Here is a 24,774-nt window from a genome sequence, read left to right as displayed (position 1 = left end):
GATCGGGGCACAGATGGAGCCAGGGTACGGGGATGGGGGGGCATGCGTGGGTGGGGCCTGTAGTGCCACCCGGGGCCACTGTGTAGCCCATAGTACCTGGATGGGCACAAGAGTATGCGCCATGCTAACATGTTGGCCTTTCAACCCTTGCAGAGAACCAAACAGTGATGCTGGCCGCCGTGGCGATGGCCGCAGCTCTGCAAGATGCCCTGCAGCATTGTGAGCGGAGGTTGCTCTGTGAGGTGGCGGAGGCTGCAGCAGAGGAATGGACTGCAGAGGGGCAGGTGGAAGCCACACAGGCTGGAGGACCGGCCGCCCAACAGGCCGAGGAGGAGATGCCAAGGGGCACCGGATGAGGCCCTGCGTATACCGCAATCGCATATCATTCGAGGACCTTCCAGACCGGGCATGCGGACGGAGACTGTGGATGAGCAGAGGGACTGTGAGACACATCTGCCAGATGATGGCACACTTGGTACCATGGGGATATGGGGGGGGGAACACCCACTCCCGGTGACGGTCAAGGTGATGGTCGCGCTGAACCTCTGTGACGGGTCGTTCCAGTCACCAAGTGGGGATCTGTTTGGGATTTTGCAGAACCGTGGTACTGTTCTCCTTGCAGCCATCTTGTTGACTGGGATGATGTGTGTGGAGGGAAGGATTATTTAAGTTCAGCTGCGGCGTATGAGCCTCAAGTGCGCCAATCATGGACCCATCGAATTCAGCGCAATTTCACTTGGAACCGGTTGTGTTCCACGTGGTGATGGTGCTAGCCCATTTAGAGTTGCTGAATCGGTGTAGCTGTTGCGCCATTTTTGCTGTCATAAACACCACTGTTTCCACACCGGCATCAGCACAAAATCGGAGAATCCAGCCCCCGTTGTTTCATTCTGGCCTTGTGTGGATGAATGCCACTGCACCCAAAGTCATCAGCTGACTCTTCTTTAACATTCCATTCATCTGCCTGAATCCTACATAGCTCCCCAAACAGAAATCTTCTCATATCTGACATTAAACAATCTCAGCTCAAGAAATGGATACATTAATCTTCGGATATTTATGTTGTGCTCCTCTTCTTTGATAGTCCTGTGCCATTTTGATGTGATATGTAAAGATCAATATGTGGTTAGCGTCAATTATCTGTCAGTCCCTTTCGTTAATGACAGATAATTGATTTTCCCTGTTATAATGCTAATTGTTTCGATTGAAATCAAAAGAAATGCATGCTCAATAACATGTCAGCATTACAAATGACTAACACATACATTTTCTCAGCTTTCAGTTTGTGGACTCTGTGGCAATGCCAACAGTAATATTAAAGATGAATTGATAACTCAAAGCCACTACTCAGCTTTCACTTTGATGAACTTCATAAATTCTTGGAAAGAAAATCCCATGTGTGATGATGTAACTGATGTTGTATATCCATGTGCCAAAAATCCATATCGTAAGTCCTGGGCAGAAAAACGATGTAAGCTAATTCAGAGTGATGTGTTTCAACCATGTCATAATTTGGTGAGTATATTCAACAATCGGATATCTTGCTACTAAAATAGGTTAAATAATGACAATAATAATCTTTATCAGTGTCACAAGTAGGCTTACATTAACACTGCAATGAAGTTACTGTGAAAATCCCCGAGTCACCACATTCCAGCACCTGTTCGGGTTCACAGAAGGAAAATTCAGAATGCCTAATTCACCTAACAAGAACGTCTTTCGGGACTTGTGGGAGGAAACCGGAACATCTGGGGGAAACCCACGCAGACACGGGGAGAACGTGCAGACTCCACACTGACATGACCCAAGCCGGGAATCGAACCCAGGTCCCTGGCACTGTGAAGCAACACTGCTAACCACTGTGTTATATGCCACCTAAGGATGTAAGGCAAAAGCGAGACTTGTAGCGCAGGGTTTCACAGATCAAAATGTTTGAGTGGATTCGCCTCCGACTCGAAAACATAGCTTGAACATTTTCACAGCCGCAGATGTGTGGGTCTATCAGTCCACTGATATAAAAAGAGGCACTTTTGCAAGGTCAGAAATGTAAGTGTTTCTCAACCAGCTGAAGAAGCGAATGAGGTTGAAGGGAAGCTGTGAAAATGAAACTGGATGTGTTTAGGGATTGAAAGATGCATTGAGGAGATAGCATTGTATATGACCGTGTATCAAGGTCAGCTGAAAACAGATGCAGCAATGGTCTCCTGCTATCAAGAGGAGATGCATGCTGATAATTCTCCCTCGGAGGGTTCTGCAGAACTTGTGCAATTTCTTATAGACAAGCCAAGGAGGGAATTTAAGGTTGGAAGTCAGATTTTGGTGCCTTCAAATATATCGGCTTATGAAGAGTGACTTTGAATTGACCATCACGTCCAGAAAGTATCAATTGAAAACCAGTATATCAAATCAGGCGGTCACAAAGATGATCTTGCATCTGAAGGACAAACTTCAATCAGTTTGATTGGACAGTTAAATTGGCTATGTACTCAGACAAGGCCCAATATTGGTTGGGACATCTTGGAACATTGTTTTGTGTAACGCCACAGTTGAAAAAGTTTTGAGAGAAAATAAAACATTCAAAACTTAAACCCTGAGAAATGAATACTGATGTTTGCAGCCCTGGGTGACCCAAAATATATCATAGTGGCCCTTTTTGGTGGCTTTCCATGTCAATATTCTGGATGCTTATTTGAGTACAGTTGGGTTTATATATTCTTCCTGGGTGGAAATGGAAGATAACATTGATAAGCATTAAACTCACAGAAACCCAAAATGAAATTGCCTAGTTTGCAGAATTATAATGTAAAATACTTTCCACTATATTTCATTAAAAATATTTTGTTAAGTTCTTTAACAATAGATAAATCCAAAGAAAGTTCGCTGTGAGGAAACAAAAGCCATGCCAATGTTGTTCAAAAGATAATTAGACTGTGGAATGAGGTATTAGGAAAGGCTGTTTAAGTTAATAATAAAAATTGGTCCGGAAACAACCAGGTACACTTCTTGTGACATTGAAGGGTGTGGGCAGAAGGAAGCTAGGTCGATTCACCATTTGGATGAAATGACAATTTACCTAAAATTCCTGATGTGGGTTAAACTTAATGATTTATTACTCCGGGGTAGAACTTTGAGCAAAGAGCCCATATTGGAAATGTAGGTGTAGTGGTACCTGGGTTATTATGCATGTTGCTTTCCATGCATTAATGTTAAATTTAAGAGAGCATTTAAAAAATAATTTTTGGATAGCAAAATGCCACATTTATGGTACTGGACAAGGAATAAAATGTTGATGAATTCAAACCTGGAGTGGCAATTTGTGAAATTGAATTGAATAAATATTTGGTCATCAGTGAACTAGTAGCATAATTTTAAATTAACAATTGATTTAGCTCCAATGACATTTTGGGAAGAAAGTTCTAAACTCCTACCACCCTTTAATCTGGAAATGTTTCCTAATTTCTCTCCTGAAAGTTCTGGTTCCAATTTTTCACGATGCCTTTTTGCTCTAGGCTCCACAATCAGAGGTGGTGGATTCTCTCCATCTACTCCACTTGCTCCCGTTACTAACAGAGAATTTTGATGAGGCACCCCTTAAAATTCTAAATTTCAGGGAATATGATCCTTTTTTGTGTAATCCTTCTTCGTAATTTAACCCACTTGTCATTGCATAAAATTACATTGGCTATAAAGCACAAAGAAAGGGAATTCGGCCCAATTTATGCTGGGGTTTATGCTCCACTTGAGTTTCCCCCATATTTCCTCATCTAAATCTATCAGTGTAATCCTCTATGTCCTTCGCCGTCATCTACTTGTCTAGATTCCCCTTAAATGCATCTTTACAGTGCATGTTTCAACTTCCGGTAGTGTTCCATATTTTCACATTCTTTGGGTAAAAAGATTTCTTCTGAATTTCCACTTGAATTTCTTGATGACGGTCTTAAATTGATTGCCGCTAGTTATGTTCTTCCCAGCAAGAGGAAACATTCGCTCTCTATCCATTCAACAAATGTTGTCCTCATGTTAGAGACCTCCATTAGGTCTCCCACTGCTACCTTTCTTTTGTGACAGAAGCAACCCAGCCTATCAAAACTTTCTGATATGTATACCCAAACATTTTTGGCATCACCCTTATAAGTCTACTCTGTATCCTCTCAATGTTGCTACTCCCTATTTCCCACTACTTTTTAATTCTGTCATTCAAGATATAAAGCCTATTGTTTGGTTAGCTAATCTGTGGCACAGGTTTATTGATTGATGCACCTGGACTCCAAGATCTCGTTGTATCTCCACCCCATCTGGAATTGCACTTTCCATAGAATAAGTGACGTTCATTTTCTAAAATACTGTCAGAAACCGCTCAAAGTACTCAGCAAGTTAGTCTGGCTCTGTGGAAAGTAGCAAAGTTAATGGGCCGGATTTTCAACAGGAACGGAGTATAAAAGTAGTGAAGTCATGCTAAACTTTAACGTTGATGGATGGAAAGCAACACACATAATAACCCAGAATGATTGGGATTTAGGAAAGTTCCTGACTTTGTTGAGGAGTCCTCCACCTGCCATACTTTCTGTTCCGGAGGGGCGGGGCATGATAGAGACAACGGAAGCGGCAGGTTGTAACGTAAACAGGTTGGAACACATGCACCCGTTTTTAAAAATTTGCTTTTCCATGAGTTTGGGCATTGCTGGTTGGGCTAGAATTTATTGCCCATTCCAAATGGCCTTGAGAAGGTAATGGAGAGCAGAATTCCTGAACCACTGTAGTCCTTATAGCAACGTGTGCCTCATTGGGACATCAACCCTATTGTAATGATGACTGTCAGGTCCTTGAAACCTCACTCTCCCATCCATAAGCACAGGAGGATTAGAACTAGGCCATTCGGCCCATCGAATCTGCTCCACCATTCAATGAGATCATAACTAATCTCATATGATAATCCTCAACTCCACTTTCCCATCTTATCCCCATAATCCTTGATTCCCTCACTGATTAAGTATTTTATTATCTCAGGCTTGAACATACTTCAACCACCAAGGTCCTCTGCTAAAGAACTCCACTATGCTCTGAGAAGAAATTCTTCCTCATCTCTGTCTTAAATAGCTGACCACTTATTCTGAGGTTAAGCCTTCTGGTCCTAGATGTCCCACAAGGGGAAATAACTTCTCATCATCGACCCTGTCAAGTCCCCTGGAAATATATGTCTCAATAAGGTTGCCTTCCAATCTTCTAAACTCCAATGTGTACTGACCTAACCTACTCAACCACACCTCATAAGAAATTCCCTCCATACCCAGGATCAATCTTCTCTGGACAACCTCAAATGCCAGTATATCTTTCCTGAGATAAGGGAACCAAAACTGTTCACAGTATTCCTGATATTGTCTAACTAGTGCTTGTGCAGTACAGCAAAACTTCTCTATTTTTATATTTCATTCCCGTTGAAATAAAGGCCGACATTCCATTTATCTTCCATATTACTTACTGAACTTACATGCTAGCTTTTTCTGATTTATGCACAAGGACCCCAAATCGCTGTGTTGCAGCTTTCTGCAGTCTTTTTCCATTTAAATAATAATCAGCTCCTTTGTTCTTCATCCATCGTGTGTTACTTCACATTTTCTTACATTACATTCTATCTGCCAAGATTTCGCCCACTTACTTAACCTATCTATATCCTTCTGTAGAGTGTGTGCCATCCTCACACTTGCCTTCCCACCTATTTTTGTGTCATTCACAAATTTGCCAACCACTTGTCCAAGTGATTCATATATATTATAAATGGGGCATCAGCACTGATCCCTGTGGCACTCCACTAATTACAGGTTGCCATCCTGAAAATGCCCCCTTTTCCCAACTCTGTCTTATATTAGTTTATCAATCCTCTATCGATGCAAATTTATTACCAATTCAAAGATTTCTAATAAATTTGGCAGGCATGATTGATTTTATTATTTATTCCGAAATGCTCTACTATTACATCCGTTATAATAATCTTTTTTTTATTGTCATAAGTAGGCTTACATTGCAATGAAATTACTGTGAAAAATCCCTAGACGCCACATTCCAGTTTGGGTACACAGAGGGAGAATTCACAATGTCCAAATTATCTAACAGCACGTCTTTTGGGACGAGTGGGAGGAAACCGGGGCATCCGGAGGAAACCCAAGCACACACGGGGAGAACGTGCAGACTCCACACAGACAGTGACCCCGCCAGCAATTGAACCTGAGACCCTGTGAAACAACAGTGCTATCCACTGTGCTACATTTTCCCAAAGACATATAATAAGCTAACTGGTGTATAGTTGCCCGTTTTCTTTTTGCTTCCCTCCTTTTTGAATACCATTGCAAGGTTTCAAATCCTCTGGATTTTTCCATAAATTAAGGATCCCTGGAAGATTACGATCAGTGCAGCCGCTATCTCTATTGGCGGGATTTACTGACCACCCCGCCGCGTGTTTTTCAGGGTCGAGGTAGCCTGCCAGCAGGATTTACCGGTCCCACCGTCGTAAATGGGATTTCCCGTTGACAGCACCCCTCATTGCCGGGAAACCCTTGTGCCGGAATTTCCGTTGCCGTGAACAGCTGGAAATCCTGCTCCATAGCTACTTCCTTTATTATCCCAGGATGCAACCCATCATGTCCAGGGGATTTATTGGCTTTTATCTCAATTAGGTTCCCTCATATTTTTTCCCCAGTGATAGTTGTCCTATTATTTCCTAATCTCTTTTATGTCCTTGATTATTTAGTATTATTACACGTTCCACCGTGAAGACTGATGCAAAGTATTTATTTAACTCCTTTGCCATTTTCAGCATCCCCATTATTATTTCTCCAGACTCATTCTCGAAGTTGATGATGTTCACTTTGGTCTCTCTCGTGTTTTACATATGTAAAGAAGCTCTTACTGTTCATTTTTATGTTACTTGCTAGTTTATCCTCTTAATTTATCTTCTCCCTCTTAATTGTTTTGGTCATCTTTTGTTGATATTTAAAGCTTTCACAATCCTCTGACTTGCCACTAATCTTGCTGCATTGTATGTTTTTTCTTTCAGTTTAACACCATTCTTAACTTCCTTGGTTAACCATGGTTGATTTATCCCCTTCCTAGAATCCTTCTTCCTCAGTGGGATATATTTTTGTTGTGAGTCATGAACTATTCTCATAAATGTTTGACTTTGCTGATCAATCGTCTTTGCTAATAAACTCCTTTCCCAGTTCACTCCAGTCAACTGTCCTTCATTCCTTCATAATTACCCTTTTTTAAGTTTAGCACAGTTGTTTCTGACTCAAGTTTCTCACTCTCAAACTGAGAGCCAGATTTTACCATGCTATGGTGACTATTTCCTATGGGATCTTTTACTCTGAAATCCCTGGTTGAAACCACAACATATCGTTCTTGGAAATGGTCCCAAATATACTCTATGAATTCTTCCTCATGGCTACCTCTTCCAATTTGATTTTCCCAGTTCACTTGAAGACTAAGTCACCCATGATAAATGTTAACAAACCCACATTTACACCTGATTTATTCTACATCCTACTGTATAGCTACTGTTAGGGGGGTCTATAGACTATTCTCACCAGTGTCTTCTCTTATTATTTCTTACCTCCAGCCATATGGATTCTACATCTTCTGACCCAAGATCATTTCTTGCTGTTATACTTATTCTCTCTCGTACTAAAAAAGTTACCCCACCAACCTTTCTTTCCTGTCTATCTTTACAAAAAAATCACACACCTCTGCTTAGTTCCCAGCTTAGACCTCCATGCAACCATATCTGGCTATAAGATCATACACATTAACATCAATTCTGCTAGTAATTCATTTTTTTTGGTGCCTTTAAGTAAAGAACCATTAATTTTGCCTTTTTAGCATTTTTGGGGCTGGTTTAGCACAGTGGGCTAAAGAGCTGGCTTGTAATACAGAACAAGCCAGCAGCGTGGGTTCAATTCCCGTACCGGCCTCCTCGAACAGGCGCCGGAATGTTGCGACTAGGGGCTTTTCACAGTAACTTCATTGAATCCTACTTGTGACAATAAGCGATTATTATTATTATTCCACATTTGACCCGATTTGCTGCTTTTTAAATTATTTGTGCATTCTGTCCCTCCCTGTCACACTCTGTGTGTCATTACCTACTGTCTTGCAATTTTGCCACATGCTTATGCTTTGGAAGACTACATATCCCTCCCTCCAGAACTCTCATACCTCCTTCATACCTCACATAACTTGCATCCCCCCACATCCACCAAGACCCTTCCATGTCTCCCCCATACCTCCAACGATCCCTCCAAACTCTCTTAAATCCTCCATGCTCCCTCATGCATCCTCCGTACACATTCTCCTACTTTAGACATAATTATTCTTTGTACATAAACACACTGACAGTGAAACATCTCTTCAAAGAAACAACAAGTCATTACAAGGTATAGAGCTGTTAATCAAACAAAGTTTCCATTTCCCTCTGCAGCTGTGCAAATGTGGCTTGTTGAAATCTAAGTGCAATTTCCATTCTTGGAGCTCTGCCAAGCGTTCATATTGAGGCCCTCTGTTTCGCCTGCTTTTGTTAATACAGTTGCCAATGGTCTCATTATGAATGCGTAGATGAACTTCATGTTCCATTCCTGCTCCCATTCCTTAAGCTCTTACGTTAGTGTTCCTCTACATTTTCTGCCATTTATTGTGTATTCTCTGGCCTTGTTTGTCCCCGACAAATGCATTTGAATAAAGAACAAAGAACTGTTATGGGAGAAACGTTTTCAGAACCCCAAAATCTATCATGGAGTTCAACCAACCTCCCCCTTTAATGTATTGTTGCTTTTGAAGGACCCGGCTTGTTCTCCAGGTGTGGTATTACAATTATGGACAAGTGGGTTTTTAAACACAAAACAATGTTTATTCAATGAACTCAACTTAACCTTTTAAATAAACATTGGATCACTTAACGCCCCTTACTTCAAAAATAATCCCGAGAATAATACAACACTAAATAATCCCTCAAAATGTTCCTTCAAACCTCCAAAAGACTTAACACCTTTAAACAGAAACATATCAGGTTAAAGACATTACTATTAGGAGTTTCAATCACCCCAATGATTCAGAGATAGTCTTTCATGGCAGAGATCACAGCAGATCCAGCTCACTGCAAACCACAGACACACCCAAGCTCTTTTCCTCAAAACCCAGCTTTTTTCCTTTCAAACAGCTCACAGCAAACCAGCCAGGAACTTTTCAGCTTCTCTCTCTCAAACTGAAACTAAAAGGAGAAGTGAGCTCAGCTCCCCCACCTTCTGACATCCCTTCAGTGACATGAGCTGCTCCATTTCTTAAAGGTACATTGCTTAAACATCCATTTCTTAAAGGTACTTTCACATGACACCTCCCCCCCAAAAAAATAAACCATCAACTTCAAGATGGTTTCATTTTTCACTTTTGCACCATCCACTAAGAAATGTACACAGTAAATATAATTTTTCGTTTCACAAAAAAAATCACACGCCAATAGGCATAATAATACAGTCCATCTTTCCCATTCTTCTTCCTCCAACCGAAATCCTTCTTGATTGGCAGTCTCTTTGAACAAGAAAGTCAATGCACGATCCATCCATTCCTCTATGCCTCGGCAATTCTCTTTAAAGTTAGATACTTCAGTTCAATCTGATCACAGAGTCCCTTGCAATTCTCCAATACAGGAGCATCGGTTATCACAGCTTTCAGGCAGTCACATGCCTGTTGAAAGTCCTCTGTCCATTGAAATTTTTGACGTTTCTTTAGCAAGTCCATCAGTGGAGTAATCACGCCACAAAACTTTTGCACAAAGGTCCGATCAAATCCATTCATGCTATGAAATTGCATTATTTCCCTTCGTCTTGAGGATATCGGAAACTCCTCAAGGAAAGTGATTCGGGCTTCTCCAAATTCACTTTTGACTAGGTTCATCACCAAACCTGCCTCCTGAAGTCGATTGAAGAACTCCATACAGTGTTGTAAATGCTCGTTCCACGACTGGAAATTGGAAATAAAAGCAAATTGGCCCCCTTTCTCAATGTAATCCTTCAAACGTGGGATAGGGTAAGAGTCCATTTTTGTAACTGCATTCACCTTTCGATAGTCCGCACACAACCATTGGGTACCGTCTGGTTTAGGTACCATCAGTATGGGTGAGCTCCATTGGCTGTACCCACTTCAATTATGCCATTTTTCAGCATACTCTCAATCTCTCTGTTAACCTGTGCCAATTTTAAAGGATTAAGTCTATATGGATGTTGTTTGATAGGAACAGCATTTCCCACATCGACATCATGTATAGCCATTTTCATACTTCCCAATTTATCTCTACAAACTTGCCCATGTGATATCAATAATTATTTCAGGTCAGTTTGTTTTTCCTCTGGCAGGTAACTTAACAATTCATCCCAATTTTTAAGAACATCCTCATTTTCCAATTTAATTTGAGGTATGTCAAATTCACAGTCATCTGGATTAGGTTCGTCACTTTGAGTTAGAATCATTAAAACTTCCTTTTTCTCTCCTCTTTCAAAGTACCTTTTAAGCATATTCACATGACACACTCGGTGAGTCTTCATTCTATCTGGTGTCTTTACCACATAATTCACCTCACTTAATTTCATTTCAAGCTGAGAAGGTCCACAAAACCTTGCTTTTAAACGCTCACCTACCACTGGTAACAGCACTTTACCTTTATTCCCACTGACAAAACTACGAACTTTGGATTTCTTGTCCGCTACCCGTTTCATCACATTTTGTGCAGCTTTCAAATGTTGTCTAGCCAATTCACCTGCTCGATTTAATCGTTCCCTAAAATTTGATACGTAATCCAATAGTGTAATTTCCGATTTTTCACCCACCAATTTTTCCTTAATCAATTTAAGTGGTCCTCTTACCTCATGACCAAAAATTAGTTCAAAAGGACTAAATTTAGTAGACTCATTAGGTGCATCCCTAATTGCAAACAGTACGAATGGAGTTCCTTTCTTCCAAACCTCTGGATAATCTTGACAATACGCCCTCAACATTGTCTTTAATGTCTGATGCTACCTTTCTAACGCTCCCTGCGATTCTGGATGGTATGCAGTTGATTTAAATTGTTTTATTCCAAAGCTATCCATAACTTCTTTGAATAACTTTGAAGTAAAATTCGATCCTTGATCCAATTGAATTTCTGTGGGTAGTCCATATCTAGTAAAGAATTTGAGTAACTCCTCCACAATCCGTTTAGCTGTAATATTACGTACCAGAATGGCCTCTGGAAACCTAGTAGACACATCCATTATAGTCAAAAGATATTTATTCCCACTTTTTGTTTAGGAAGCAGTCCTACACAATCGATTAGGACCCTTGTAAAAGGTTCCTCAAATGCTGGAATGGGTATTAAGGACACTGGTTTTATCACTGCTTGAGGTTTCCCTATCACTTGACATGTGTGACATGATTGACAAAATGTAACTACATCTTTATACAGTCCAGGCCAACAAAAATGTTTCTAGATTTTAGCTTGCGTTTTCCTTATTCCCAAATGACCTCCCACTGGTGCGTCTTGTGCAACTTGCAACACCTCCTGTCTATACCCTACTGGCAATACTACTTGATGAACTTCTGCCCACTTTTCATCCGCCTGCATATGTACAGTACTCCATTTTCTCATCAAGACATCACTTTTACGTTAATAACACTCTGGTATACTCTCATATTCCTCCTCTGTATAAGCTTTCTGATATATCCGTTTTATTTCTACATCTTTCTGTTGTAACTCCGCCAATTTTCCTGAACTAAAATATCCACCTCATCCTCCACCTGTTCTTGTTCTTTTTCAACCACCTGATCAAAAATCGTTTCTGATAATTACACTTCAACTTCATCTTCACTCTTTGATTTCTCCCCTTACTATACAATCCGGAAAATCCCAGGATATTTGTCCTTCAGCAATTCAGTTGTCTGATTTTCCACTAGTGTATTGTTGCTCGTTTTACTGGAGTGTGATTAACACGCCTCCGTTTAAAGGCCGTGTGCTTAACACTACTATGGCTCTGTATGTGTAATTATGCTCGGAGTCGCCAGGTGCCGTATTGAGACACCGTCACAAGTATATCAAGGTCAGGTTCAAAGTAATAAATCCGTACACTGACTAGTAAGTCCAAACGATTGGTGTTTATTATAACAAGTATAATAAATACACATGCATACGCTAAAGAGACTAACTTACTTCTAATACTAAACAACTAAGTACTTATCTAGACAGGAACAGGCAAGGTCAGGGAGCAAGGCCTTCGTCCCGTTCTTGGTCTGTAACTTTCTGATTCGCAAAGTTGTCAAGGGCTAGCAAGGTCTGGATCACGTAGCGATCGTTGTGTTGGCACTTACAGTTCGATGGCTGAGGCTCAACGGCCGGTGATGAAACTGGAGTCAGGATGCGATGTAACAGGTCTGGGCCGGAGCAAAACAACAGACCGAACCATGTGCGGGACCTACTCTTATAGGTCCCAGGAGGTTCAGGCCCCCTTGGGGCTGCTCCCTCATCGATTGGGTCTTTCCCAATCGATATCTTTCAAACTCCCCAATCCTAGGGTCGTTCCTCGATGGGTGGGGCGGTCCCTACGGCTCTTTGTGTTGGTTGCTTTGGCGCCATTCTGTCTGGGCGTCTATGGAAAAGTATCCATTGATACTTAAATGTTTCTATTGTCCGGGGTCTGGATCTGGATCACCTCATTACTATGCAGATCTGTTTCCCATTTGCACCTTTGGCTGAAACTCTGCACCTGGCTAGAAACTGGTTTCTGTACGTGCAGAATGCAAAACAGTCTTCTGCAAGCTGTTTGTCCTCACTATGACTGTTTTTCCCTGCAGTCTTAGCAGTTCTCCATTTTGTAGCCCAGTGTCCATCTTAGATGGCTACAGTATCAACCACAGTAGGCATCACTCCCACCTGCGATCCAGCTATATCATTACCCAAGATAAACTGTATTCCTGGACAAGATAGTTTATCTATTACTCCTACTGCCACTTCACCACTCTTCACTGGACTTTCCAATCTTACCTTATATAATGGAAAGCTATTCCTCTCACCCTGAATTCCACATGTCACCACCTTTTCTGGCAACATTCTTCCCAAACTACATAATTCCTCATCTCTTACCATTAAAGATTCACTAGCCCATGTATCTCTTAAAATTGTGACTTCTTTACCTGCTGCTCCTGATACACATGAGTAAACTTTACCCACACAAGTATATTCTTTAAAGACATCTGGCACCTTCTTAACAATTACTTCTTGAACAGGCTGTACAATCGTTTGCACTTCCTTCGCTTCCCTTGGGCTTTCCTTTACCACTCGAACAAATCCCACTGTATTATCCTGTTTTACCCCATCAGCCTTCCCAGTGTTTTCTTGAACCACCACCACTGTGACTTTACATGGCCTAGTTTATTACAGTGAAAACATTTGAAACTTTTCATCTCTTTTCCACCCTCCCAAATTTCTGTTTTAATCTGAGGTGCACTCTCTTTCTTGTCTCCCATCAGATCACCTTTACCTTTACCACTTGAGTATTTATCATGTCCCAGTTTCTATCCCTCACTGGCTGAAACTGATGTCGGAAACCAGTCTTTGATTTATGAACTAATTCATAATTATCTGCCATTTCTGCTGCTAATCTCACAGTTTTTCTGTTCTTCCACATGAGTTCTCACTACATCAAGAATTGAATTTTTAAACTCCTCCAAAAGTATAATTTCTCTGAGAGCCTCATACGTTTGGTCTATTTTCAAAGCCCTTATCTACCTATCAAAATTACTCTGTTTGAGCCTTTCAAACTCTATGTATGTTTGACCAAATTATTTCCTTAAATTTCTAAACCTTTGTCTGCAATCTTCAGGCACTAGCTCATATGCACTTAAGATGGATTTCTTCATCTCATACGTTCCAGATACCTTCTCCGGTAGTGATGCAAACACTTCACTCGCTCTACCTACCACCTTTGTTTGAATCAGTAGTACCCACCTGTCCTGTGGCCATTTCATTTGTTTAGCTACCTTCTCAAATGAAATGAAAAAGGCTTCCACTTCCTTCTCGTCAAACCTTGGCAATGCTTGGACATATTTAAATAGATTCCCACCTTCGACTATGACGCTCTTTCTCACTATCCTCATCACTATCATCCAACTGAATGTTTCCCTTTACGTCTGCCAATTTTAATTGACTGCCATGTTTCATGGCCATTTTCTGAAGTTTAAACTCCCTCTCTTTATCTTTTTCCCTGATCTGTATCTCCCTTTCTTTTTCTTTTTGTTCTCTCTCTCTTTCTTTTTCCTCTCTCTCTCTTTCTTTTTCCTCTCTCTCTCTTTCATATTCAAGCCGCTTTAATTCTTTATCATGTTCCATTTGTTTAATTTGGAACTGAATTTTTGCCATTTCCAATGACTATATCTCAGGCAACTTTAAATGCTTAACCACCGCCATAATTACCTCACCTTTTTGCATTTTGTCAGGTAATGTTAACTGCAATGTTTTTGCCAAATCTAACAGTCTGCTTTTCGTCTTTGTCCGTAAGGTACTGCGTGTGACATTCTCCACCCCCAAAAACCTCTGAGCCTCTGAAAGAGCCATTGTCCACAACACACTTCCCACTTAAACTAAAATACCACACCGGAAAAACAACAATCCTTTACTGTCTTTAAGTTCACAAAAGCCAATCCAATCAATAGACTTTTATCCCGGACGAGCCCCCAATTGTTATGGGAGAGGCGTTTTCACAACCCCAAAATGTATCATGGAGTTCAACCAACCTCCCCCTTTAATGTATTGTTGCTTTTGAAGCACCCGGCTTGTTCTCCAGATGGACACGTGGGTTTTTAAACACAAAACAATGTTTATTCCATGAACTCAACTTAACCTTTGAAAAACACATTGGATCATTTAACACCCCTTACTTCAAAGATAACCCCGAGAATAATACAACACTAAATAATCCCTCAAAATGTTCCTTCAAACCTCCAAAAGACTTAACACCTTTAAACAGAAACACATCAGGTTAAATACATTACTATTATGAGTTTAAATCACCCAAATGATTCAGAGATAGTCTTTCATGGCAGAGATCACGGCAGATCCAGCTCACTGCAAAACACAGACACACACAAGCTCTTTTCCACAAAACCCGGCTTTCTCCTTTCAAACAGCTCACAGCAAACCAGCCAGACACTTTTCAGCTGCTCTCTCTCAAACTGAAACGAAAAGCAGAAGTGAGCTCAGCATCCCCCCACCCACTGACATCACTTCAGTAACATGAGCTGCTCCATTTCTTAAAGGTACATTGCTTAAACATCCATTTCTTAAAGGTACTCTCACATGACAGAACAAAGAAAAGTACAGCACAGGAATAGGCCCTTCGGCCCTCCAAGCCCGTGTCGACCATGCTGCCCGTCTAAACTAAAATCTTCTACACTTTCTGCGTCCGTATCCCTCTATTCCCATCCTATTAATTTGTTCACATGATTTCAAATTAAATTCCATTTACCATTTTGCTACCCTCACCTGGCCAGTCAGTTTATACCTTCCTGCAGTCTACAGCTTTCTTCCCCACTACTAGCCACATAACCATTTAATGAGTGATCCTTTGTGCTGGGTACAAACATTTGGAAAAGTGACTGGGGTGTTTGGTTGCATTATTAAGTACAATTAAAATTGTAAGTGTTTTGTTAGGCATTCATGACAATGATTCTGGATTACAACACAATGTTAATCTCTACGGTGATGACACCAAAGGAGATAGAAATTATATAATTTTTGTATTTTCATTCTGTTCTTTTATGAAAAATTCAGAATTCCTAAAATGTACCAAATTGAACTACTCAAAATGTTATTTCTCTTCCAGCTCCCGTGGCGTCACTACTATGATAATTGTATCAGAGATGCATGCGGTTGTGAACTGGTTGGGGATTGTGACTGCCTCTGTGATGCTGTTGCAGCCTTTGCTAAAGCATGCTTAGATGCTGGAGTTTGCATTGACTGGAGAACCCCTGACTATTGCCGTAAGTTTTACTATCAAACGTTGTTTCGACTTGTGATATAAGCAAATCTACCATTAACATTTTAGATGAATGGTGAAATTGGTTGTTAATATGCAGCATGTTTGGCTTATAATTAATTATTTGTGTCTTAAGCCAATTTAGGATATTTTGTATTACGAACACATTATACTAGAATTTAAGGATGTATTTATTGTGTTATCCATATGCAGTTCAAAAATATACAGTTCATGAAATTATTTTAATGAAAATCTCAGTTAATACAAAGTAGATTTCCTAATGGAGATTATTTGCATATTGTATATGAAAAGGAAGTGGAAGAGGATATAGAAAATTAGATTGGAGGCATTTGGTGAGGCATCAGAGAAGATGTTTGCTTCAAACCCATTGGTACCTCTCTAACACATTTATAGATCTGGACACTCTCTATTTCTATTTCTGCCCATCAGAGGTGATTGGTAACATTATGACATCTGTGAGTTGAAGAAATAGAGCAACTTTTTCCGGTTCTCCAGCCATGTGTTTCTCGGTGGTGAGATTCTATACTCCCATCACTTGTTGTGGAAGGGACTTTAGTGTGCGGATTAATTGCCTGCTTAAGGGCATTTTATCGAGCTGCATGGCTATATTTTATGAGAAAGGCACTTGCTAAAGCATGCTGGGAATGCTTGACGATAGTTTAACACTGCTTTTGAATAAAAATAAGTAGGTCAGGTAACGTAAACAAAATACTGCTTAGTATTTTGGACTCGGCCTTATTATGATAATTAGTTCTTCCAAAGCACAACAAACTGCGTACTCAAATTGTTTTTAAACCAAGGGTAAAACATTTATATTTCCTCTTGCGTATGTTCCCCAGATTTATCTCTTCAAAGTTGTTTATTTCACACTATAAATATAAGGATTTTCAAGTGTATAACTCAGAGTGCTGTGGAATGGCTATGCAGCCAGACCACTCCCATCTCCGCAAATGTTTGTGTCAAATAAATTTCCTTAAATCGAAGCTCGAAAAATTTGTCTTTATCAGAATTTCCATGACACTTGTCAATGGGATTTTCCATTGAAACCGCCCCATGCCACCACAAAACCTGTAGGTGGGGATGCGTTGCAAGTGGGAAAAGTGAATCTCGATGACCATAGAATTCTTGCCATGGGACCCTCTTCTATGAGAAAAATAGCATTATCTACAGGAGTAAAAGTAGTCACAACTTTGAATGTCCTGCCAGTGGACCTTTCAGTAAAGACTTTGGTGATCGTTCTCACTGGAGTCAGACAGAATCTTATACAAAGAAGGCTGCTTCTCCTTCGGTTCAGGTGGTCCTTGCTGTTCATTCATTTCTCAATTAAACATGGGGCAGGGGTTTTTAGATGATGGAGGGGTTAAATGTCTCAACCATTAAGAATTGAAAGGAAGATTGCAGGGTCCTTTGTCTTAGTAGATGAACAGACTCAGGTTGGCTCGCTTAGATGATGAAAAGCAGGTGGCCTTTGCACAGCTCCCTTTCAATTTGGTCTGTGCAAGAGGGTTAATAGTGGCCCTTCAAGGATAATGAGGTATGTCTTTCTCTGATATTGCCATGATGCTTTTGTTCGGGAGTCACAGACAGACAGAGATTCAGTTACTTTAGGTCTTTGCCCAGTTTGAAAGTTTATGAGGCAGCAAGGAGCATATATATATATATTCATGCATATATATATACATATATATATATATATTATACATACATATATATATAGTATTAAAAAATTATACATGGTGAGGTCTTAATCCCTCACACTTTCCTTATTTGTCGCTGCTCTGCCTCATTATTTGTGAGTTAGTATTCAATGCATGATGCAACCTGATGTAACAGTTATCACCATTCTGAATAATTAGTAGCAAGTTATTTGCATTTCAAGGAGAGCTTGAGCGTCTTTGAATTTGTTTCCTTGTTCTCCCCTGCTACGTTGGGCATTTGAAAGTTGGGAGAACAGGAGCTGGCTGGGAGACCAATTTTGATCATCTGGACACAGTGGCAAGTCCATTGAAACACCATCGATCACGCTCCTGGTCACGGCATGGGTGTCGTTGTCACAGGTCTCCATGTCGGTCTGTGGCCTCCGGGTAGGTCTCATCAGCCACAACTACAGCGGATAATCCCTGTCACCCAGGAGTCAACCCACCCAGCCGGGGGCACTTGACGAGGCCAGGAACCGTTGACTGTACCAGGATAGAACAAAGAAAAGTACAGCACAGGAACAGGCCCTTCAGCCCTCCAAGCCTGCACCGGCCATGCTGCCCGTCTGAACTAAAACCCCCTAACCTTCCAGGGACCATATCCCTCTATTCCCATCCTATTCATGTATTTGTCAAGATGCCTCTTAAAAGTCACTATCGTATCTGCTTCCACTACCTCCCCCAGCATCGAGTTGCAGGCCCCTACCATCCTCTGTGTAAAAGAAAACTTGTCTCATACATCTCCTTTAAACCTTGCCCCTTGCCCCTTGTACCTTAAACCTATGCCCCCCCCCCCCCCCCCCTCCACCCAGTAATTCACTCTTCCACTGTGGGGAAAAAGCTTCTGACCACCCATTCTGTCCATGCCCCTCATAATCTTGTAGACTTCCATCATGTCGCCATTCAACTTCTGTTGTTCAAGTGAAAACAAACCAAGTTTCTCCAACCTCTCCTCATAGCTAACTTCCTCTATACCAGGCAACATCCTGGTAAATTGTTTCTGTACCCTCAAAGTATTCACATCTTATTGGTATTGTGGCAACCAGAATTGAGCACAATATTCCAAGTGCAGCCCAACTAAGGTTCTATAAAGCTGCAACATGACTTGCCAATTTTTAAACTCAATGCCCCGGCTAATAAAGGCAAGCATGCCTTATGCCTTCTTGGCTACTTTCTCCACCTGCGTTGCCACTTTCAGTGACCTGTGGACCTGTACACCCAGATAGAATCATAGAATTTACAGTGCAGAAGGAGGCCATTTAGCCCATCGAGTCTGCACTGGCTCTTGGAAAGAACACCCTACCCAAACCCAAACCTCCACCCTATCCCCATAACCCAGTAACCCCACCAACACTAAGGGCAATTTTGAACACGAAGGGCAATTTAGCATGGCCAATCTACCTAACCGGCACATCTTTGGACTGTGGGAGGAAACCGGAGCACCCGGAGGAAACTCACGCACACACGGGGAGAACATGCAGACTCCGCACAGACAATGATCCAAGCCGGGAATCGAACCTGGGACCCTGGAGCTGTGAAGCAGTTGTGCTAACCACTATGGTACCATGCTGCCCCCTCTGCCAATCAATACTCTTAATGGTTCTGCCATTTACTGTATATTTCCCATCTCTATTAGCCCTTCCAAAATGCATTATCTCACATTTGTCCAGATTAAACTCCATCTGCCATCTCTCCGCCCAAGTTTCCAACTGATCTATATCCTGCTGTATCCTCTGACAGTCGTCAGCGCTATCCGCAATTCCTTTGTGTTGTCCTCAAACTTATTAATCAAACCAGTTACATTTTCCTCCAAATCATTTATATATTTATCACAAACAGCAAAGATCCACGCACTGATCCCTCAGGAACGCCACTAGTCACAGCCCTCTATTGCTACTCTCTGTCTTCCATGACCGAGCTAGTTCTTTATCCATCTTGCCAGCTCACCTCTGATCCCGTGCGACTTCACCTTCTGTACCAGTCTGCCATGAGGGATCTTACTGAAGTCCATGTAGAGAACATCCATCCACTGCCCTACCCTCATCAATCATCTTCATCCCTTACTCAAAAAACTCTATGCAGTTAGGATGAAGGCGTCATGTACACTGCCTGGGTATCAGCCGCATACTTACAGGATGCACATCTCATGGTCACAAACCAGCTGCACATTCATCGCGTGGAATCCCATTCAGTTTGTGAAGACCAGCCTGTCATATGCAGATGCTCATAAGCGACATGCATCCCGGCGATCACCCTCTGGATCTGGGGCATCCCGGCAATGGCAGCGAATCCTGCTGCTGAGGCACCGAGCTCTGTGAGATTCTGGACAGGTCCCCACTCAAAGGCTTGAAGGAGGCCGTTGTGTAGAGGTTCAGGGCTACCATCACCTTGACAGCCATTGGGATTGGGTGCCCTCCCCCATTCCCCTGCGGTGCTAGGTGTGCCATGATCTGGCAGATAGGTCGCACTGTCTCTGCTCAGCTGGAGTCTTCAGCGGCATGCACAAACCGGTAGGTCCAAGAATGACCGGTGCTGCCAGTACATAGGAGGCCTCATTCTGTGCCTCCTTTGCACCTCCTCCGCCTCGGCCTGTTGGGCGGCCGGCTAAACAATTGCTGGCCACCGTTGCTCGCTGAATTCCAATAACCATTGTCAGCAAGGGGTGAAAGTCAGACATGCTAGCATGGTGTGTACCCTGTGTCCAACCAGGTCCAACGGGCTACATGGTGTCCCCAGTTGGCACTGCAGACCCGGTCCCTGCATACCCCCCCTCGCATCTCCAGACCCCTGGCACAGTGGGGGCCTCTGCCCTGGTACCCATCCCTACTGCCAGGGGTACCATTGGTTGGTGCTGCCCATGCCAGCGGTATGCTCCGCAGCCCCCATCCAGTGGCCTCGTGTAGGGCATTGCCCTTGGGTGGGATGTCCTGCCGACGTGTGTTGGCCGGGGGGAGGGGTGGTATGGCAGAGTGTGAGGGTGGTGGGATGGTGGGTGGGGTGGTGGAATGTTGGGATGGGAGGTTCGCATCCATTCGGCCGTTGGCACCCTGTAGAACCACAGGCCATAGTGGGCGGCCAGTAGGGTGCGCAGCAAGGTGGCTGACGTCCAGGCAGCGGCAATGACGGATTGTGCCTGGGTCCCATGGGGGTTCGCCTCGGATCCAAGACTCGTCCCCTGGTGAACTCCCCCCCCCCCCACCCACCCCCCGGAAAGCCTGCTCGGCCAGTGTCAGTACTGGCAGCCCACGGTCATGCCCTTGCATGTCCTACCTCCTCTCTCTCCCTCACGATGCCTATTTCCTGATTCTTAAAAGCACAGGTGAACTTTGCAGACGGGAGGTGGAGGAGTCCCCAGAGAATATCGGTTCAGGCCCACTAATGATACGCGATCGTCATTTACTGTACTTGTGGATTGGAACACATTGATGCCATTGTCGAGGCATTGGAGAATTGCGATTTGGCGTGAACCCGGCGCCCGCCATGATTTCAGCCTCATGCCCAATTTTCTGCCCAATCGCCTTTCCCGATTTCAGTGTCGGCTGATGGAGATTCCCGCATGATGTCTGCCTTTAAACTTTTTAAGTTGGCGAACACTCCACAGGATCAGTCTGATCGCGGAGGTTGGTTGTGTGTTCACACACTCCCCTGACTCCGATCAGCCATATCTGGAACTCAGTGAGGCCCCTGTCTTGCCCGTCTTTCAGGTCCCCTCAAACTGTTTGCGTCTATCCCCCTCCGCACAATGACTCCAGAAAAAATCCTTCAAAACCAGCAGCCTATCAGCTCTCCCAGAGAAAGACCCACCACCCCCTGTTTAACACTCCCACCCAAACTAAGGAAAGAACAACCACAGAAATGATCTCTTCCTCTCCACAACCCCTCCCACCCCCCCTGATCCAATCACAGCCTTGTCCCACACTTCACCTCCGTTAACCAGCATATCTGCTGACTGGGTGACTCCCACTGGATGTTTTAAAAACAGAACTTCCTTAAAACCAATACCTCTAAGTGCCTCCCTCTGCCCCATCACTACCAACCTGCAATGTTCAATTTGTACGTTGTTACTATCCCTCCCTCACCCTCCCCGCCTACCTAAAACACTCCAAATATATTTAAATATATTTACGATCTCTAAAATTTGAATCTCGCACACGAGACAGAAAAAGGTTGCAAAACTTTGGGGCAGCACGATGGCGCAGTGGCTAACACTGTGGCCTCACGGCGTGAGTTCCCAAGTTCAATCCCGGCTCTGGGTCACTGCCCGTGTGGAGCTTGCACATTCTCCCCGTGTTTGCGTGGGTTTTGCCCCCACAACCCAAAGATATGCAGGGTAGGTTGATTGAACACACTAAATTGCCCCTTAATTGGAAAAATGAATTGGGTACACTAAATTTATTTTTAAAATGGTTGCAAAACATTGTAGCTACGCATAAACAGTTCAAATTGAACAACAATAACGGTGAATTCTATAATTATATATAAACAGTACAGTGAATAATAAAAAACCACAGCAAATGTTTCAAAACTCTAACTCTATGTAATCAGTATTAAGTGAATAATACCAACAATAATAATAATTATGATCACTTATTGTTCCAAGTAGGCTTCAATGAAGTTACTGTGAAAAGCCCCAAGTCGCCATATTCCGGCACCTGTTCGGGGAGGCCAGTACGGGAATTGAACCCGTTCTGCTGGCCTTGTTCTGCATTATAAACCATCTGTTTAGCCCACAGTGCTAAACCAGCCCCTAATGACAGCGTAAAGAGAACAATACCACATTTAGTTCTTGTAGGTAAGTCCACCAAAAGACCAGTGTCCTCAAACCATGATCTTCTATAAATTTATCCGATCCTCCTGCATGTCAAAGTAATGTTCCTTCCCGCCATATATGACTCACAAACGAGCAGGGTATAACATGTCAAATTGAATTTTGTTCTTAAAAAGAACAGCTTTGGCTTTATTAAAACTAACCCTTCTCTTGACCAGTTCTGCACCCAGATCCTGGGAGATACGAACTGTGTAGCCTTCCCAGGAACATTTACAGGTCCCCTTGGCCCATCTTAGGATCTTCTCCTCACAAGGATTGCATGCGGTCGTTCTCCTGCCTTTGGTTTTCTTCCCAGCCACAAATGAGCACGATCCAGTTCGGAAGGGCAGTTAAAGATTCCTTCCCTCACCAGCTTCGCAAACATTTTCGCCACAAATTCCATAGTATTTGTACCTTCGGTGCCTTCCGGTAGACTCATGATCCTTAAATTCTACCTGCTAGAGCGGGTTTCTAGGTCGTCAGCTTTTTCCTGAAGCTTTTTCCACGCCTCCATCATTACCATAACCTCGGCCTCTAAAGAGACAATCCAATCCTCGTGTTTGGCCACTTACTATTCTAACTTCTGAATCACCGCCTTCTGTGACTCCAGACTCTGTTCAACTCTCTCCAGGCAGTTTTATGAGTCCCACAGCCCTCGCCAGATCCTCTGAGGCCGCCAATCTCTGATTCCTGAACTCAGCTGAAATAAATTCCTTCAGCTGCTCTGTCGACCACAGTTCAGGACCATCGGCCATGTTTTCTCTTCCAACACATTTTGAATTCTCTTGATCCGAGGAGTGCCCTTTCTTGATTTTTCCATTTCTGGACATCCCCTGCTGCAGTGGAAGGTCTGTTGCTGCTATCCTGTAGCTTTTAAACATATTAACGGACCTGAGTATCAGGCCGAGAAGTTCTTAAAGTCCTTCTTTGGGTAGGAGCCACCTCGAGCGTGGTCATCTACTCCATGGCCACCACCGAGAGCCTGAGAAGATGAGATATGAGTGTAAGCTAGCTGGTAATATAAAAGAAGATGGCTAGAGTTTTTTTTCGAGAAATAAAAGCTAAGAGAGAGGCAAGAATGGGCACATTGGACCACTGGAGAAGTAGTAATGGGGAACAAAAAAATGGCAGAGGAACTGAATAGGTACTTTGTATTTCTCTTCATGGGGAAACCACCAGTGGCATACCAGAACTTCAAGAGAGTCGTGGCAGAGGCACGTGTAGTGGCTATCACTAAGAGGTGTTGGCGAAGCTGAAAGGTCTGAAGGTGGATAAATCACGCAGACCGGATGGACTACACCCCAGGATTCTGAAGGAGATTGCAGAGGAGATTCATAATTTTTTTTCATAAAATTTACAGTGTAGAAGCAGGCCATTCGGCCCTACATCGAGTCTACACTGGCCCTTGGAAAGAGCACCCTATCCCGTATCCGACCTAACCTTTTGGACAAGAGGCAATTTTGCATGGCAATCCACTGAACTTGCACATCTTTGGACCATGGGAGAAAACAGGAGAACCCGAGGGAACCCACGCAGACATGGGGAGAAAGTGCAAACTCAACACTGACAGTCACCCGAGGCCGGAATTGAACCCAGATCCCTGGAACTGTGAAGTATTAGTGCTACAGCACTGTGCCGCCCCAATTGTGGACACATTGTTGGTGATCTTTCAGGAATCACTGGAATCAGGGAAGGTCCAGACGACTGGAAAATAGTTAAAGTAGCACCCCTGTTTAAGAAGGGAGGGAGAGAGAAGACAGTGAATTATAGGCCGGTTAGCCTGACTGCAGTCGTTGGTAAGGTTTGAGTTCATTATTAAGGTGTAGGGTGGGCAGGATTTATGGTGTGGTGCGGAGCCCTCCGATGGACTTTGGGGGCACCTACATTAAATACTTCCCCCTTGGTTCACCGCATCAGGGCCATGCTGGCCTTGACCAATCCACTAACTGAATCCTGGCCCAGAGGGCCAACATCACGGAAGCGTGGAGAACCCGGTGTTTAGCCCTTGATCAGATGCAAATAGGTTTGAATGACCCATTTGAATCCTCCTGTTGCCGTGGGGCGTGAACCTTGATGTCGCCACCGATGCGGAGGGGGGGGGGGGGGGGGGGGGGCATCGCAACCGACCCTGATCCCATGTTTTTGCCCAACACACAATTCTCCGCTGCCATTGGGGAAACCACCACCAGCGGCGGGCCAGCAGAAA

The 24,774-nt window shown here is 43.1% G+C and overlaps 1 protein-coding gene across 1 annotated transcript in view; it reads left to right on the top strand.

Annotated features, from left to right (window-relative positions):
• Nucleotides 1–24,774, top strand: part of LOC119970922 (mucin-6-like) — a 415,844-nt gene that overhangs the window by 300,430 nt on the left and 90,640 nt on the right. The window contains exons 23-24 of the mRNA XM_038806032.1: nucleotides 1,276–1,515; nucleotides 15,891–16,047. Coding sequence (XP_038661960.1) covers nucleotides 1,276–1,515; nucleotides 15,891–16,047 — 397 coding nt within the window. The remainder of the gene's footprint in view (nucleotides 1–1,275; nucleotides 1,516–15,890; nucleotides 16,048–24,774) is intronic.

This window comes from Scyliorhinus canicula, chromosome 9 (assembly GCF_902713615.1).
Source record: "Scyliorhinus canicula chromosome 9, sScyCan1.1, whole genome shotgun sequence".
Lineage (NCBI taxonomy): Eukaryota > Metazoa > Chordata > Chondrichthyes > Carcharhiniformes > Scyliorhinidae > Scyliorhinus > Scyliorhinus canicula.
The sequence above is the reverse complement of the archived record's forward strand: the minus strand, read 5'-3'. Positions and strand labels throughout refer to the sequence as shown.